This window comes from Pan paniscus, chromosome 19, assembly GCF_029289425.2.
Source record: "Pan paniscus chromosome 19, NHGRI_mPanPan1-v2.0_pri, whole genome shotgun sequence".
Taxonomy (NCBI): Eukaryota; Metazoa; Chordata; class Mammalia; order Primates; family Hominidae; genus Pan; species Pan paniscus.
In genome coordinates this window covers 92,948,276-92,963,234 of record NC_073268.2, presented here as the reverse complement: position 1 = coordinate 92,963,234, position 14,959 = coordinate 92,948,276, and the positions used below count along the sequence as shown (strand labels likewise).

Genomic DNA, 14,959 nt, shown 5'->3' with positions numbered 1-14,959 from the left:
GGTTCTGGTCAGCTCAAGCTGGTTTCCAGCAGCTGGGCCCAGTTTGCATTGGTTCAGATCAGTCTGTGCCAGTCATATCCAGAACTGATCTCTGGGTTCCAAACCTAAGACCTGCCTCAGCTGGTCACAGCGGACTGTGCGGGAGGAAGCAGAGGGAGTCCCCACCTTCGTCATTCTCTGGGGATCCTCCCCAGCCTTTCCTTTGGGCACCTGGCCCCAGGCAGCAGGCGGATTTCCAGCCTGGCTGCATGCTTGACAGCCAGGAGTTGTCCCTCCTAGTCCTCCTTATTTAAACATTCTCCTCTCAAGCTTTCATCATTTGCCAGTTAAGTCAACTAATTTTCTACTAAACCCAATTTCACTCATGGATGGAGGAAGAGCTCAGTAATGTTTCCTCGTGCCATGTACTATTAATGATGCTTGAAATTATGCAAATAAAATTGATGAGCACAGCTGATTCTGGGAAAGCAGGAAGGGAAAGGCTTAACTTTAAAACGCCCACCCTGGACCTGCACATGCACGAGGCCGTCTCAGGATGCAGCGGCTGGGCAGGCACTAGGGTTTGACTTCTTCCCTCCGCGCACGGCGGGGCGCGGGCGGCGACTGGCTGACATCACCTTGCTGCAGTCTCATCACAGAGCGCACGGCTCCCTCGTGCCACCTCCCTCACCCCGGAAGCATCTTGCAGCAGCAAAGCCAGATGTAGATCCTGCACATTGCCCCAGATGTCACTCCAGTGAGCCAGTTAATTGAAACACCGAAACCCAAGGAGCAGAGCGGGACCGGCTCATCCGTCCAGGCTTGTTGCTCCATCAGTGGCCAGGACATCTGCCGTGAACATCTGCGAATAAACTACAACAAATGTACAAGCCGCGTCTTTGTCCCACCGCCTCCCACGCAGGTCATTTCGCCAGCCAAGGGAGACATTTCTGTCGCAGAAACCAAGCTGAGACACTCGGAATTCAGATTACCTTCACATCCCATTGACCTGTTTTCAAATTAACCTGGTGCTGCTCCCACAGAACGGCTCCCAGGGCTGAGAGGTGAGGCCCTGGGTGCTTCTGCCTCTCCCTGAAGGGCTCGCGGTTGCTCGGTGGGAACTCTGCCCAGGGCCCCCCAGTGGCTGCCAACTTATTATGGGTTTACATTGTGTCCTCCACCCCCTACATTGACATACTGAAGTCCTAACTCCCAGTTCTTCAGGCTATGACCTTATTTGGAGTTGGGGTCCTTACAGAGGTAATGGAGTTAACATGAGGGCATTAAGGTGGGCCCTAATGCAATAGGTCCTTATAGGGAGGGGAAATCTGGACACAGACACGCTCACAGGGAGGCCACCAGGCAAAGGCAGAGATGATTGTAGAGATGTAGCTGCAGGACAAGGGTCACCAAGTTCCTCACTAGGAAACCACCAGGAACCCAGAGAGAGGCCTGAGGCAGAGACTCCCTTGCAGCCTCAGGAGGCCCCAGCCCTGCCCTGCCAAAACCTGGCTCTTGGACTTGCAGCATGCTCCAGCGCCAGGATTCAGTTCATGCATTCCTGCTGTTCATTCATTCCTGCTGTGTAAGCCCTGCAGTGTGCACTCCATTGTTATGGCAGCTCTAGGAGGCTCATCCACATCTCAAACTGTATTGACATCTCCACTGTAAGGAAAGGCCTGCATTTATGTATCAGAGAGGCCCCAGCAGGGAATGTGCCTGGGAGCTCACAGTTCTGCCTCCACCCTGGCCTCACATCTGTCACTGACCCCGCCAACTATGGGGACCAATGCAATGCCCCCACTTTAGAAAGGAAGAAGGAAGAAAGTACATCCAAGAAAGTGTGTGGCACAAGGTGCATTCCAGGCCAGCAGGTTCCCACCTGATGCCCTGGGCAGGATGCCAGACGCCCCACCATCTGGGCCACCTCCACAGGGTGCCTCTGTGGCCCAACCCCCCCACTAAGCCACACTCTAGCAACCAAGGGTATCCTGGGTGCTCTCAGGATGAATCCTCCCATTCTTTCTACATCTTTTCTAGGGCCCTGAGCCTGGGGCCTCAATCCCATCCCCCAGGACTGCACTGGGGACACAGACAAGGCCTTCTGAAGAAGCCATGCATTCTACAATGTCCCAACCCCACCGCCAGACTGTGTACTGGGCTGAGGGGCTTAGAAAAACCACAGCCTCAAGCTTTTCCAATTCCCAACCTTTGGTGCCCATTAGAATCACTGGGAGCTTCAATTTGTTACCTGGGCCCCCACCCCAGATGGAAGAAGTCAGAGATGCCTAGACAGGGGCCCAAACACTGGTAAGTTTCTAAAGTGCTTCAGGTGGTTTTGCTGCAGCCAGGGTTAAGAACCCCCACCCTGAATGTATTCCAACCATAGCTGATGCTGTTACTTTTGTAGGCATAACTGGGGAATTCTCCTGGGGAGGGTGGTTTTGCTTTTATTTTTATTCTTTTAGTTGTTTTTAAATTCTATTTGGTAGCAGATTTAGAAATCACCTTCCTAAGATCCCCTGAGGTAGCTGAGCTGTTTACACCATTCTGCCCTGTCTGAGCAAGATCGTTCATTCACACATACACCCCACAGGGGACCAAGGGCCAGGGCATCTGAGCACAGCCCTGGGCCTGCCCATTTAACAAACTGCAAACCAGAGATGGGGCAACCTCTCCCTGGAGCACCTTCAGATCTGCAAGAGCTTGAGAGGAAGTGGAGCCTTGCTTGGTAGAAAACACTGATTCTCTGTGGGGTGTGGACATGCATGTGTGTGCAAGAGAGTGTGCATGTGTGTCTGTATAGATGCATCATGTCTGCACATGTAGGAGCATGCATTTTCACATGTGTATGTGGATTGTGTGCATATTCAAGTGTGTGAGTGGGTGTGCATGTGTGGGTGCAGAGGCTATGAGTATGTGTCCACGAGTGTGCATGTGAGTGGGTGAGTATGCATGTATGTGCACACATGTGGTGGATATGCACGTGTGTATGCATGGGTGCATGCAGAGGCTGCATGAGTGTATACACCTCTTTTCATAATCTGCAAATGTTAACTGCCTCTGCAGCGTTCTGCTCCACAGACAGCATCGATGCATATTCCAGGCTCTCTGTTCAGAGGGAGCCGGGGGCAGACAGTCTAGTGTGCAGCAGTGGGTGCAGGCGGGCGAGTGGGCCCCACACCTTGGCTCTGAAGTGGCCTGCACAGTGCGAACAGCTGGATCTGACAACAAGATGTCACCAGGGTGAGAGCCAGAGTGAGGGACGTGCTGTTTCCCTCTCCCAGCATTGGGAGTATCTGTGGGTTCAGCACTAGCACTCGGGGACAGCTCCCAGCCGGGTTCCTTGCAGCTCCTGGACCTGCTATTTCAAGGTGAGAATTTCCTCCCCCAGAGCCCGCCCCCGACTTGGACAGTGCTTCTCAACACAGCCACAGGCGTGCAGCTGCCTCTTTAGTCTCTGGCACCAACCTGCCTCTGCCCCATAGCCTCACTTACATGTGCTGTTCCTCTCTGGAGACACTTTTTCTTTACTAAGCCTAATCATCGAATGCATTCACTTAAAAGGATGACTCCAGTGCTGTGAATTTCAGGCCACGGGGATGAAAACCTTCAAAGCCCTGGGTCATTTAGTGGCCTCCTAAGCAACACAATCCAGACCCAGCCTCCTTCTCCCACTACTCAATACAACTGGCCCAGACTCCTCCCTCTGATCGGAGTCACAGACGTTCTACCTGAGTTACTGGCAGACTCTGAGTTGCAGCGAAGAAAGGCAGAAACTGAGTAGCTGCCCAAGACTGGTGCTTGCTGGGCCCTAGTGACCTAAGATTGCCATGGCTCTGTCCTCATCAGCATCCTCTGCTCTCCAACACTCCTGTGCTACAGAGCATTAGCATTAGTGGAGAGAAGGCCAATCAGACCAGCAAGAGAGTAGGCAGGCTCTGGTGGGGACTCACAAGGAAACCACCTGTGTAGAAGTTAATGAAGAAAAGCTGATTCACATGCAAACAGTTCTGGGGCCCTGAAGGAAGGCCCTGAGGAATAATCTCATCAAATGTGGTGGGGAGGAGGGATAAAGACAGGTTGGTTTGGTTAATGGGTACAAACATATAGATAGATAGAAGGAATAAGTTCTACGTTAGATAGCAGAGTAGGCCGGGCACATGGCTCATGCCTGTAATCCCAGCACTCTGGGAGGCTGAGGCAGGCAGATGACTTGAGCCCACGAGTTTGAGACCAGCCTGGGCAACATGGCGGAAACCCATCTCTATTTTAAAATAAATAAGATTTAAAATATATATATAGCAGAGGCTGGGCGCAGTGGCTCATGCCTATAATTCCAGCACTTTGGGAGGCCAAAGCAGGTGGATCACCTGAGGTCAGGAGTTCGAGACCAGCATGACCAATATGGTGAAATCCTGTCTCTACTAAAAATACAAAAATTAGCTGGGCGCGGTGGCACCCGCCTGTAATCCCAGCTACTCGGGAGGCTGAGGCAGGAGAATTGCTTGAACCCGGGAGGCAGAGGTTGCAGTGACCCGAGATCGCACCACTGCACTCCAGCCTGGGTGACAGAGTGAGACTCCATCTCAAAAAAAAAAAAAAAAAAAAAAAGATAGCAGAGTAGGGTGACTATAGTTAACAACAATGTATTGTAGATTTCAAAATAGCTTGAAGAGTGGACTTAAAATGTTCCCAACACATAAAAATAATAAATACTCAGGATGATAGATCCCCAATACCCTGACTTGATCATTACATATTGGATGCATGTAGCAAAATATCACCCATCCCCATAAATATGTACACATATTATGTATGTATCAATAGAAACATTTTTAAGTCAATGAAAAGGAGGAATAAAGCCAAGCACGGTGGCTCATGCCTGTAATCCCAGCACTTTGGGAGGCTGAGGTAGGTGAATTTCTTGAGCCTAGGAGTTCAAGACCAGCCTAGGCAACACAGTGAAATCCTGTCTCCACTAAAAATACAGAAATTAGCCAGGGGTGGTAGCATACACCTGTAATCCCAGCTACTCAGGAGGCTGAGGTGGGAGGGTTGCTTGAGGGGAAGGCTGCTGTGAGCCATGATTGTGCCACTGCACTCCAGCCTGGGCAACAGAGCAAGGCCCTATCTGAACAAAAAAAAAAAAAAGAAAGAAAGAAAGGAAAGAAAGAAAGAAAAGAGAGAACAGAGAACTCCATCAAACACAAAATCGCTAACTATAAAGAAAAAGATGGATAACTTTTATTACATTAAAATTAAGAATTTCTGTTCCTCCCCCAAAAAACCATAAAGAAATTAAAAAGGCAAGCCACAAATTAGAAGATTTTTTAACATGTGTAACTTCCACAGAATTTATATCCTTAATATATAAAGAGCTCTTACAACTCAATATGAAAATGATAACCCTTATCATATGATGCCCATATCAATGGGCATCTCATCAAGACGAAAGAACCACAGGACAGGATGCTCAGCCCATTATCTTTCAGGAAATGCAAGTTGCAGCCATAATAAGACATCATCATGCCTCAATCAGAATGTCTGACAACCCTAAGTGTAGGTGAGAATGTGAACCAGCGGAAACTCATGCACTGGTGAGTCTCTGAATTGGAGCAATCACTTTGGAAGACAATTCGGCATTATCTTGTAAAGCTGAATTTTCACCATGCCAAGATCTAACAATTCTGCATCTAAGTCTATACCCAGAAAAACTTACACAGGTACATCAGGTGACATGTCCAAGAATGTCCACCAGGGCAACGTTCAAAACCATTTCAAAAACAGGAAAAAATATCCACAGACAGGAAAAACTGATACATAATTATGGCACATTCACACAATGGAATATTATATAGCAGTGAAAATGAATGAAATAAAGCTACATGCAAGAACATGGATGGATGAGTCTTTGAAACAGAGTGAGTTTGAAGAAAGCAAGTTAGAAGACCACATAGAGTAGATGCCATTTTCTCAAAGCTTGAAACCAGAACAAAACAAAAGCAAACCATAAACTGTTTATGGATACACTGTTAAGAAAAAACAAAAAACTTTTTTTAAAAAAGCAGGCTGGGTGCGGTGGCTCACGCCTGTAATCCCAACACTTTGGGAGGCCGAGGCGGGTGGATCACCAGAGGTTGGGAGCTCAAGACCAGCCTGGGCAACATGGTGAAACCCCATCTCTACTAAAAACACAAAAATTAGCCTGGCGTGGCGGCGTGCGCCTGTAATCCCAGCTACTCAGGAGCTGAGGCAGGAGAATCGCTTGAACCCGGGAGGCGGAGGCTGCAGTGAGCCAAGATTGAGCCACCACACTCCAGCCTGGGCAACAAGAGAGAAACTCCATTTAAAAAAAAAAAAAAGCAAAGGAATAATATACACAAAGTTCAAGTTAAGGTTTCATCTGGGGAGGAGGCAGAGAGATCGGCAGACACTCTCAGGCAAACCCAGAGTCCTTGGTGACAGCATGATCTTAAATGGATGGTCACACATGAGAGGTGATTTGACTGTTGTGTTTCACAACATACTTTACATAGACTTTGTATGCATCATATATCTTACAATAAATGTTAATAAAGAGAAAAATCTCCTGTATTCCTACATCCCACAGAAACAGTGATTAAAAATAAACCCAATCACACACTCTTACCCCCTTGACATCCCCACACTCTCAGCCTCACCCCCATCCTACCCTCAAACACTCAGGGGAGCCTCTAATCACTGCCCTTCCACCTCCCACAGCATCCAAGGGACTGTGAAAAGCCCAGCACTGGGTAAGAGACAGGCACTACCCACCCACCCACGCCCCTTCATCCTCCACGTCTTACTGGTCTCCAGACCCTAAAGTAGACCCAAGAAGGAGCCCAGGTTCAGAAGAGAAACCAAGCCTTCCAGGACGGCAGGCAGAGGGGACCCCACGTGCAGACGTGGCTCAATTCCACAAGCCAACACGTGTCAGCCCCTGAGCAGAAACACCAGAGAAGGAGCCAGGCCCTGGCCAGACAGCGCTATGCAAATACACTTCCCTGCCACATCCCCCAAGACCGGGCAGGAGGAGGGGGATTAGGAGTGGTGATGTCCTGCGGAACACCAGGATGTCTCCCAGGGTCTCAGGGCCGTGGGACCTGCAGGCAGAGCAGGTGCTCCCATAGCCCCTGGGAGGGAGGGGAGGGGTTCCCCTTCATCCCCTCCCTGCCCCACTTGATGCCAGTGGCTTTCCCCAGCACTCACCTCTGCAGCTCCTTCAGGGAGACTGTGACCCGCAGGCCATGGCCCAGGACATAGAGTGCAGTCAGAATGTCCGCCCACTGCACCATCTCCCCTAGGGGTCCGCCCTTCAGGACCCGAGGGCTGAACACGTCCCCGGACTCCTCTGTCAGGAAGCCGATGTGGACCAGGATCTGGGTCGGCGGAACACAGAGGGTCAGCAGGGAGGAGCAGCAGCTCTGAGCCCCGCCCCCCCGGGGCACCGGCCAGGAGACCAGCCGGCAGCAGACCCTGTCTCCAGGCTGGGCCCCAGCAGGTGCTTTCTGGCACCAGAGTGACCAGATCGGGCACTGGGGACATGGGCGAACGAGATAGTCACGTGCTTGCCCTCATGGAGCTAATGTTCCAGATGGAAGAGGTAGACAACAGTGAACACAGACAAGAGATAATTTCATGAAATGATAAGGGCTCTGAAAGAAATAAAAGGGCAATGTGAGAGCCACGTAAATATCTACTGGATGGAGGGAGGGAGGGAGGGAAGGAAGGAGGGAAGGAAGAATGGAGGCGTGAGCTAACGAAGCTCCCCAGAACATTCCCAACTTTCCAGGCCAATACCATGACTTTTCTGCCTGACATGAACCAGATGTACACAGAATGCAGGACCTCTTGGGGGCTTGTCATTTGGTCCCAACCTTGAAAAGGGCCAGGGGCCACCACCACAGACATCTATCCCGACTCTGCCATCCCTACCCCTCTCTCCCTCTGATCAAATTCAGAAGTCCACTACAGCTTGTTTGAAGACCTATTCCATGCCCACTCAGAAGTGGGGGCCCTGAGCTTTCTCAGCTCCTGCACATGAGGGGGCAGGGGCCACGCACCTGCTTCTGGTCCCTCTGGGTGGCCCCCAGCTTCTGTGCCAGGCGCCGGGCAGCCAGCGCCCACTGGGCTGTGAGCCTCTTGGTCCGCTTCTTCATGAAGATCAGGGACTCCTTCCCGCTGCCCATCAGGTCCAGAAGGTGGGACAGGTTGCTTCGGAAAACTGCCTGGAGGGGTCCAGACCTCAGCTCTCTGCCCCTCAACCTGCGGCCACCATCATTCCCCGCTGGCCTGGGGACAGGGGCTGGCACCCTCCCATGAGGCTGGGGCCTGCTCTAGCTTCTCCTGCACTTTCTAAGGGGCTCATTAGCCCCCAAAACCAGGGAGCCCTGCCCGCCCTGTCAACACACCCTCCCCAGCCCAGCTCTAACCACGGGCCCCTAGCCCTTCCACAGAGGTGGCCAACCATAGCAGTTTCCAGGTTCCCAGCCATGACAGGGAGGCAGTGAGGGTGGTGGTCATAGCCAGGACTCCGATGGCAGGGGACAGACGTGGCCACCACAGCAACTATGCGCCTCGAACCCATTAATTCAATTGTAAACCTCAGATGCATCGTCTGTCAAATACGATCATACGAGGATGGCTGGGAACTTTAAGTGCAAATAAAGCATCTGGACACAGAAAACCCTCAATAAGTGACAGCTGCTATTACTACTATTCTAGTCCACTAAGGGGGCATCTCCAGGCCCCCCACCTGCCCTGCAAACAGGCCCAGCTTGGTGGCATCTCAAAGAAGGCAGACAGGCCTTGGCAGGCTGGCCTCCCGTCTGCCCGGTAGGGTGGGCTCGGACCTGCCCACACACCTGGCAAGCAGCTCAGTCTCATTCCCTCAGGACAGAGGTTTCTGTCCACTGTCCTTGAGAATGTCCAGCCACACCAGCCCCTCACCAGCCCACCCACCTCCCAGGCCCACCTGGACTTTGGGGAGGGGCTTGGGTGCCCTCTGGGCAGCCGTCTGGTTCCTCCAGGGCAGCGGGGGGCAGAACCACTCGACCTCACTGAGGTAGATGAGGAAGGAGCACTCGGTGCCGTCCACCCCAAAGAAGGCGTAGCAGGGGTCAGAGGTCCAGCGGGCACGCATCCACTGCAGAGAGGGCCAGGCTGGGCAGGGGGCTGCGCCAGCCCCACTGACCCTCGGGGACTCCCCCGCATGTGCACCCCCAGGGTGCATCCTGAGGTCAAGGATGGGGCCCATGTGGCCCACCCTACTGATGCAACAGGGGACAGGGCAGAGAAGAGATTGAACCAGGACCTGCCTGAAGGGCCCCAGAGATGGCAGGGGCAGGACCACCAGCCCTCATGTCTGGGAAGAGGAGAGACTGGGAGAGAACACTGGCTCAAAGGTCTGGGGCAAAGAGCCAGGAGGCCTGGCTGTCTCCCTCTCCCTTTGGTCCCCGTCTCCCTGCTACCAGAGCAGGATTGGGCTAGAGGCCAAGGTCAGGGAGCAGCCTCCAAGGCGGCCAGGGCTGGAGCCAGGGCGGGATCCACCTGCAGTGATCCCAGATGGTCACCAAGGAAGGGGTCTGCGGCACCACCGCCCACCCCTTAGGGCGTTCAGAACCAGTGGGGAGCTGACTTCACGGCTGTGGACGACTCCTACAAGGGCAGACTTCATGCAGCCAGTGGTGGCCCCAGAAATGGGGCAGGAAGCCTCTCCGTCCAGCTGTTGGCTGGGCCAGGAGGAGCAGGGACAGGGCAGCCAGGGCCACTCCTCTGAGTCTCTGGGGGAATCTGGCTGCTGGCGGTGACACTTGGAGATTTAATCATTTGCTGTGAGAAAGCACCGACACCTGAGGGCGACTCTTCCTGGGGGATTTGGATTGATGGGTGGGGTGGATGCACTGAGCAGAGAAGCTGTTTCCCTGAGGTTGGCCTCTGCCAGCTTGTGCCTGGGTGAGGGGCCAGGGCCAGACAGAGAGGCCCTAGCTGTAGACATCCCCACCCCTCAGCCCCAGGCCTCACCTCCACCTTCCCTGAGCAGTCAGGGAACTTGGGGTCACTGGGTGCCTCACACTGGTCCCGCCGGCCTTCTGACACTGTAGGGAGAGGTCACCTTGCTGAAGTCCCTGGTCCAAGGAGGAGCCCAGGGAGGGAGGCCTGGGTGCGGGAGGCAGCTTCCCACACAATCCGCTGCCAGACTTTCCCACCTTAAAGCTCATCAGCCGCACAACCCACCCACAAGGTCATCCCGGGCCGAGGTTGCCCCCGGCCTCCTCAGGGGGTTCAGATGCAGTGAGGAGCTGGTGCGAACAGCCACTCAGCAGCTGCCTGGATGGGCAGACCTCATGCACCCACCCGAAAGCATCCCCAGCGTTTTCTGAAGAGGCAGAAATGAGGTTTGCAGCCCCCAGCTCGCTGCTCCCCACATCACAGGGACTGGAGGGGCCGCCGAGGGACCCTTCCCCAGGTGGCCTCACTCCTGGAACTGTGGACCCCAGAAGCTGAGACTCCAGGGACCTCTTCTGTCCTCAGCGCCCTCCTGCCGGGTCGGGGGGAGTGAACCCCCAGTTGTCCTGCCGAAAGCCTAAACTGGGGCCCCGAAGAGCCAGCAGAGCTGCTGTCAGGAGAAGTCGGCCACGCCCCAAGTGTCCCACCCTCCCAGGGCCCACCCGGCACCCAGTTCATTGGCCCCCTAGGGGTAGAGGGTACCCCCGCCCCCTGGCACCCACCCTTGCTGTGCAGGAGCAGACTGTGGCGCAGGATCTGGTCCACCTTCACAGCGATGTCGGAGACGTTCTGGGCAATAGCCTGGATCCGCTCCATGAGGCCGGCCCCAGGGGGCATCCTAAGTGGGAGAAGCCAGAGGTGAGCCACAGAACCGGCCGGGGTGACCTTCCCATGAGGGTCCTGCCAGTAAGGCCCACGGGCAAAGGCGGCAGGCTCTGCAATGCCCCAGGCTCCCAAACCCTGACCCCAAGCAAACCAAATGGTGGGGAGTGAATCGGGTGAGAAGATGAAGCTGGCAGCCCACCCCATCCAGTACACACATTACAGACATACGGGAAAGCCCCTATCTGCACATGTTGGTCACAACTGCACGTGTGCCCACAACTGCATGTGTGATCATATCTGCAGAGAGCCCTTTAGTGGACACCCCCACCCTTCGGCCCCAGGCCTCACGTCCACCTTCCCTGAGCAGTCAGGGAACATGTCTTCATGTGGCCACAACTGCACGTGTGCCCACAACTGTACAGGTGCCCACATCTGCACATGCCCCCACATATGCACACGTGCCCACAACTGCATGTGCGCCCACAACTGCACACATACCCATAACTGCACATGTAATCATATTTACATGTGTGGCCACAACTGTACATGTGCCCACATCTGCACGTGTGCCCACAATGGCACGTGTGCCCATATCTGCACATGTGACCCTATCTGCACGTGTCAGGCATGTCCGTGCATTACTGCATGTGTGCTGAAGGGCAGTGCATGGGGCTGAAACAGGCAGAGGAATTCCATTCAAGAGCCTGGCTAGGTTCTGTCCAGGGATCACACAGGTGACAGAGGCCTTTTCCTAGGCACAGCCGGGCCTCTCCGAGTCTGTCTCTATTTCCTCCCAAGACGCCATATTGTGCCAAAATAAATTCTACCCGCAGAAGCCTGGGAACTTGCCAGGTATTAAAACTCCGGTAAATTATCACTGGCTTCCTGAGAACAAATCCTTCCCAGGATCTTAAAGGAGGTGACTGCCACCACCACAGCCCTCCACCTCACCATCGATACCAGTGTTGCTTTTATTTTTGGAGGATTTATTTCCTGTGTTGATTACTACTCAGCTCTCAGGGACATTTATTAGCCGTCATATGCAGTATTTATCTCATTGCAAACTTCTATTGAGATGGATTCCCCTCAGCTGGCAGATCTTCTCACACAAAGATAGCCCTGGGGGTCTTTCTCCAGGGAGCTGCTTGCCTTTTTTTTTTTTTAACACACTAATTCGGTTTCCTTTGATTCTTACCTCACCCCGTGGCTTTGCAGGCCCAGTTTAAGCTCCGTTTATCCCTATACAAGGTACTGGTCTTTATGGCTGCACATAATGGGAATTCGATGAAGGATTTTTCCAACCTGGGCTCCGTTCGGGTCTGCAAACCCCACCTCTCCTCCTCTTCTGAGCCTAGTGAGCTGCCCACTAGAGAAGGCATAGCAGGAACCCTCAATGGCCACCCGCCCTCTACAGCCATCACACTCTCCCACCTCCACCTTTCCTAAGGAAAGAAAGGGCAGTGGCCCCATATACATCGGGGGACTAGTCAGGGTGACAGGTGGGGGCAAAGCAGACACCAAAGTGGAGGGGACAAAAGGCAGATGACAGGAATGGGGAACAAGCCCCCCCATGTACACACATGCACACACACATGCACACACGCGTGCACACGCACACACTCACACACAAGCAAACACACACGCACACATGTACACATGCACACACACGCACACACACACATGCACACACACGCACACATGCACACACAATCCAGTCTGTCCTCTCACTCTAGTTCAGTGCCCAAGGCAAACTTTGACAAAAACAAACAAACATAAAACTCTTAAAATAAAAAATGCCACCATTTTTGTGTTAGTTTCCTGGGGCGACTGAAATAATTTCCACAAACCAGGTGGCTTAAAACCACACCCATTTCTCCTCTGGCAGCTCTGGAGGCTGGAAATCAGACAGCGAGGCGGCAGCAGGGCCGGCGCCTTTAGACTCTAGGGGAGCCTCCCCCAGGCCTCCCTCCCAGCTTCCAGAGGTAGCAGCAGCCCTCAGTGTTCCCCAGCCCGTGGCTGCTCCACCCTGACCTCTGCCTCCGCCTTCACACGGCCTTCTCCCCTGTGTGTGTCTGTGTCCACTTTCCTCTCTTTATAAGAACACGAACCATGGAACCAGGGCCCATCCAAATCCAGTAGCACCTCCTAATTTGATTACATCTGCAAAGAGCTTATATCCAAATAAGGTCATAGTCACAGGTCCTGGGGCTAGGACTTGGACATGGCTTTTTGGAGCACAAAGTTGAATGCACGACAGCCTTCTGTGAGATTACAAAGAAAGAGAAGAGACGTAAAAGCTACCTGCTTCGTTTGCTCAAAAAGTCCTCAGGCAGAAGGAAGTAGGAGTATTTTTCATCTGTCCAAAACTCATCAAGGTTCATTACCAGTATGATACAAGGAGATGAGAGGAAGCTCAGACCCCTATGAGCTATGTGACCCTGGGCAGGTCACCGAGCCTCTCTGTGCTCACCAGTCTCATCTTTTAAGACATAAGGGCAGCTACCATGGTGAGGACTGAATGAAGAGAGCTGTAAGGTGTGTGGCCAGCGGCACCTGTGTGACATCAGCACTGTTTGCATTCGTGATCAGCACTGATATTGATGTGGTTGAAGCAGCAGCCACAGGGACTTGGGTTACACCAGGGCACATCAACCTTTTCTCATTATTGCCCATCTAGGAGGTTTCTTACAGCTAAGATTGTTTCAAGAACCAGTGTTCTCCCTTTTGGCAGTGATGTGCTCCCACCGAGAATGCCTGGGTTCACTCCAAGAAGAAACATGCCGATTTGATGTCTGCCAGGCTCTGACATCAGTCCAGATGAAGCCCATGGAGCTGCTTTCCATGCTGACCTACAGGGGCAAGATGGACACTCCTTTGACAGGAATGAATATTTTTTTATATACACAGAGAGAGAGAGAGGGAGAGAGAGAAGGGTTCTCACTCTGCCACCCTGGACAGAGGCTGGAGTGCAGTGGCGCAATCATGGCTCACTGCAGTCTCAACCTCCTGGGCTCAAGTCATCATCCCACCTCAGTTTCCCAAGTAGCTGGGACAATAGGCATGAGCCACCACGTCCGGCTAATTTTTTTTTAATTTTCTGTAGAAAATATATTGCCCAGGCTGGTCTCCAACTCCTGGGCTCAAGTGATCCTCCCGCCTCAGTCTCTGAAAGTGCTGGGATTACAGGTGTGAGCCACCATACCCAGCCTGGAGTGAATATTTCAAGGACAGAGTGCAGAGGCAGGGAAACCTCCACTGCTGCAGGCTCAGAGCTGGAGACGAGCCGGGCTCTAAGGCTCCCATCATGACAGGAGGCACGCAAAATGGAGAAAAACTGGGCGCCTGTCCTACCTTCTAACCAGAGACCCCAGGGCACAAACAACCTATGTCAAGACAAGCCAAGCCAGGGGTCCTGCCAGGTCAACTAGAGACTTTGGAACGGACCTCAACCCGTTTCAGCCCTTCCTGGAGGCACCTCTCCCTGGAGCGAGGCTCCTCTCCATCCGTCTTGCAAGAGCCAGGTCACTTTCTGAACCCCCCGACCCACCGTGGGTGTGGTTGTGAGTGGCCAGCCTGAAACCCCGAACGGAGTCCTGAGTCCTCCAGGACAGGGACTTGGCTTTCCTGTGTGGAACCAGGTGCTGGCCAGCGTGGGCCCTGTGCCCGGGGCTCCATCACTTAGGCTGAAGAGTGTCTCCAAAATTCATATCCAGCTGGAACTTCAGAATGTGGCCTTATGTGAGGGATAAAAGACTACACATAGATAGGGTGCAGTGTATACTGCTCAGGTGATGCGTGCACCAAAATCTCACAGATCACCACTAAAGAACTTACTCTTGTAACCAAATACCACCTGTACCCCAATAACCTATGGACATAAAAAAAATACTAAGCTACTGCTATGTGCAATGACATAGACGAATCTCAGAGTCAGAATGTTGAGCATGATAAGCCAAATAAAAAAGATTATGGGCCGGGCACAGTGGCTCACGCCTGTAATCCCAGCACTTTGGGAGGCCAAGGAGGGTGGATCACCTGAGGTCAGGAGTTTGAGACCAGCCTGGCCAAAAAAAAAAAAATTAGCCGGGTGTGGTGGCAGGCGCCTGTAATCCCAGCTACTCAG

General features: G+C 53.0%; 1 protein-coding gene across 3 annotated transcripts in view; it reads right to left on the bottom strand.

The window, feature by feature from the left end:
- Positions 1–14,959, bottom strand: part of MGAT5B (alpha-1,6-mannosylglycoprotein 6-beta-N-acetylglucosaminyltransferase B) — an 85,134-nt gene that overhangs the window by 40,156 nt on the left and 30,019 nt on the right. For all 3 annotated transcript variants that reach the window (XM_055101150.3, XM_063599431.1, XM_055101149.2), the window contains 5 exons: positions 10,734–10,849; positions 10,027–10,100; positions 8,978–9,148; positions 8,067–8,231; positions 7,213–7,382 (listed from right to left, as the gene is read on the bottom strand). In XM_055101150.3, the coding sequence (XP_054957125.1) occupies positions 7,213–7,382; positions 8,067–8,231; positions 8,978–9,148; positions 10,027–10,100; positions 10,734–10,849 (696 nt within the window). The remainder of the gene's footprint in view (positions 1–7,212; positions 7,383–8,066; positions 8,232–8,977; positions 9,149–10,026; positions 10,101–10,733; positions 10,850–14,959) is intronic.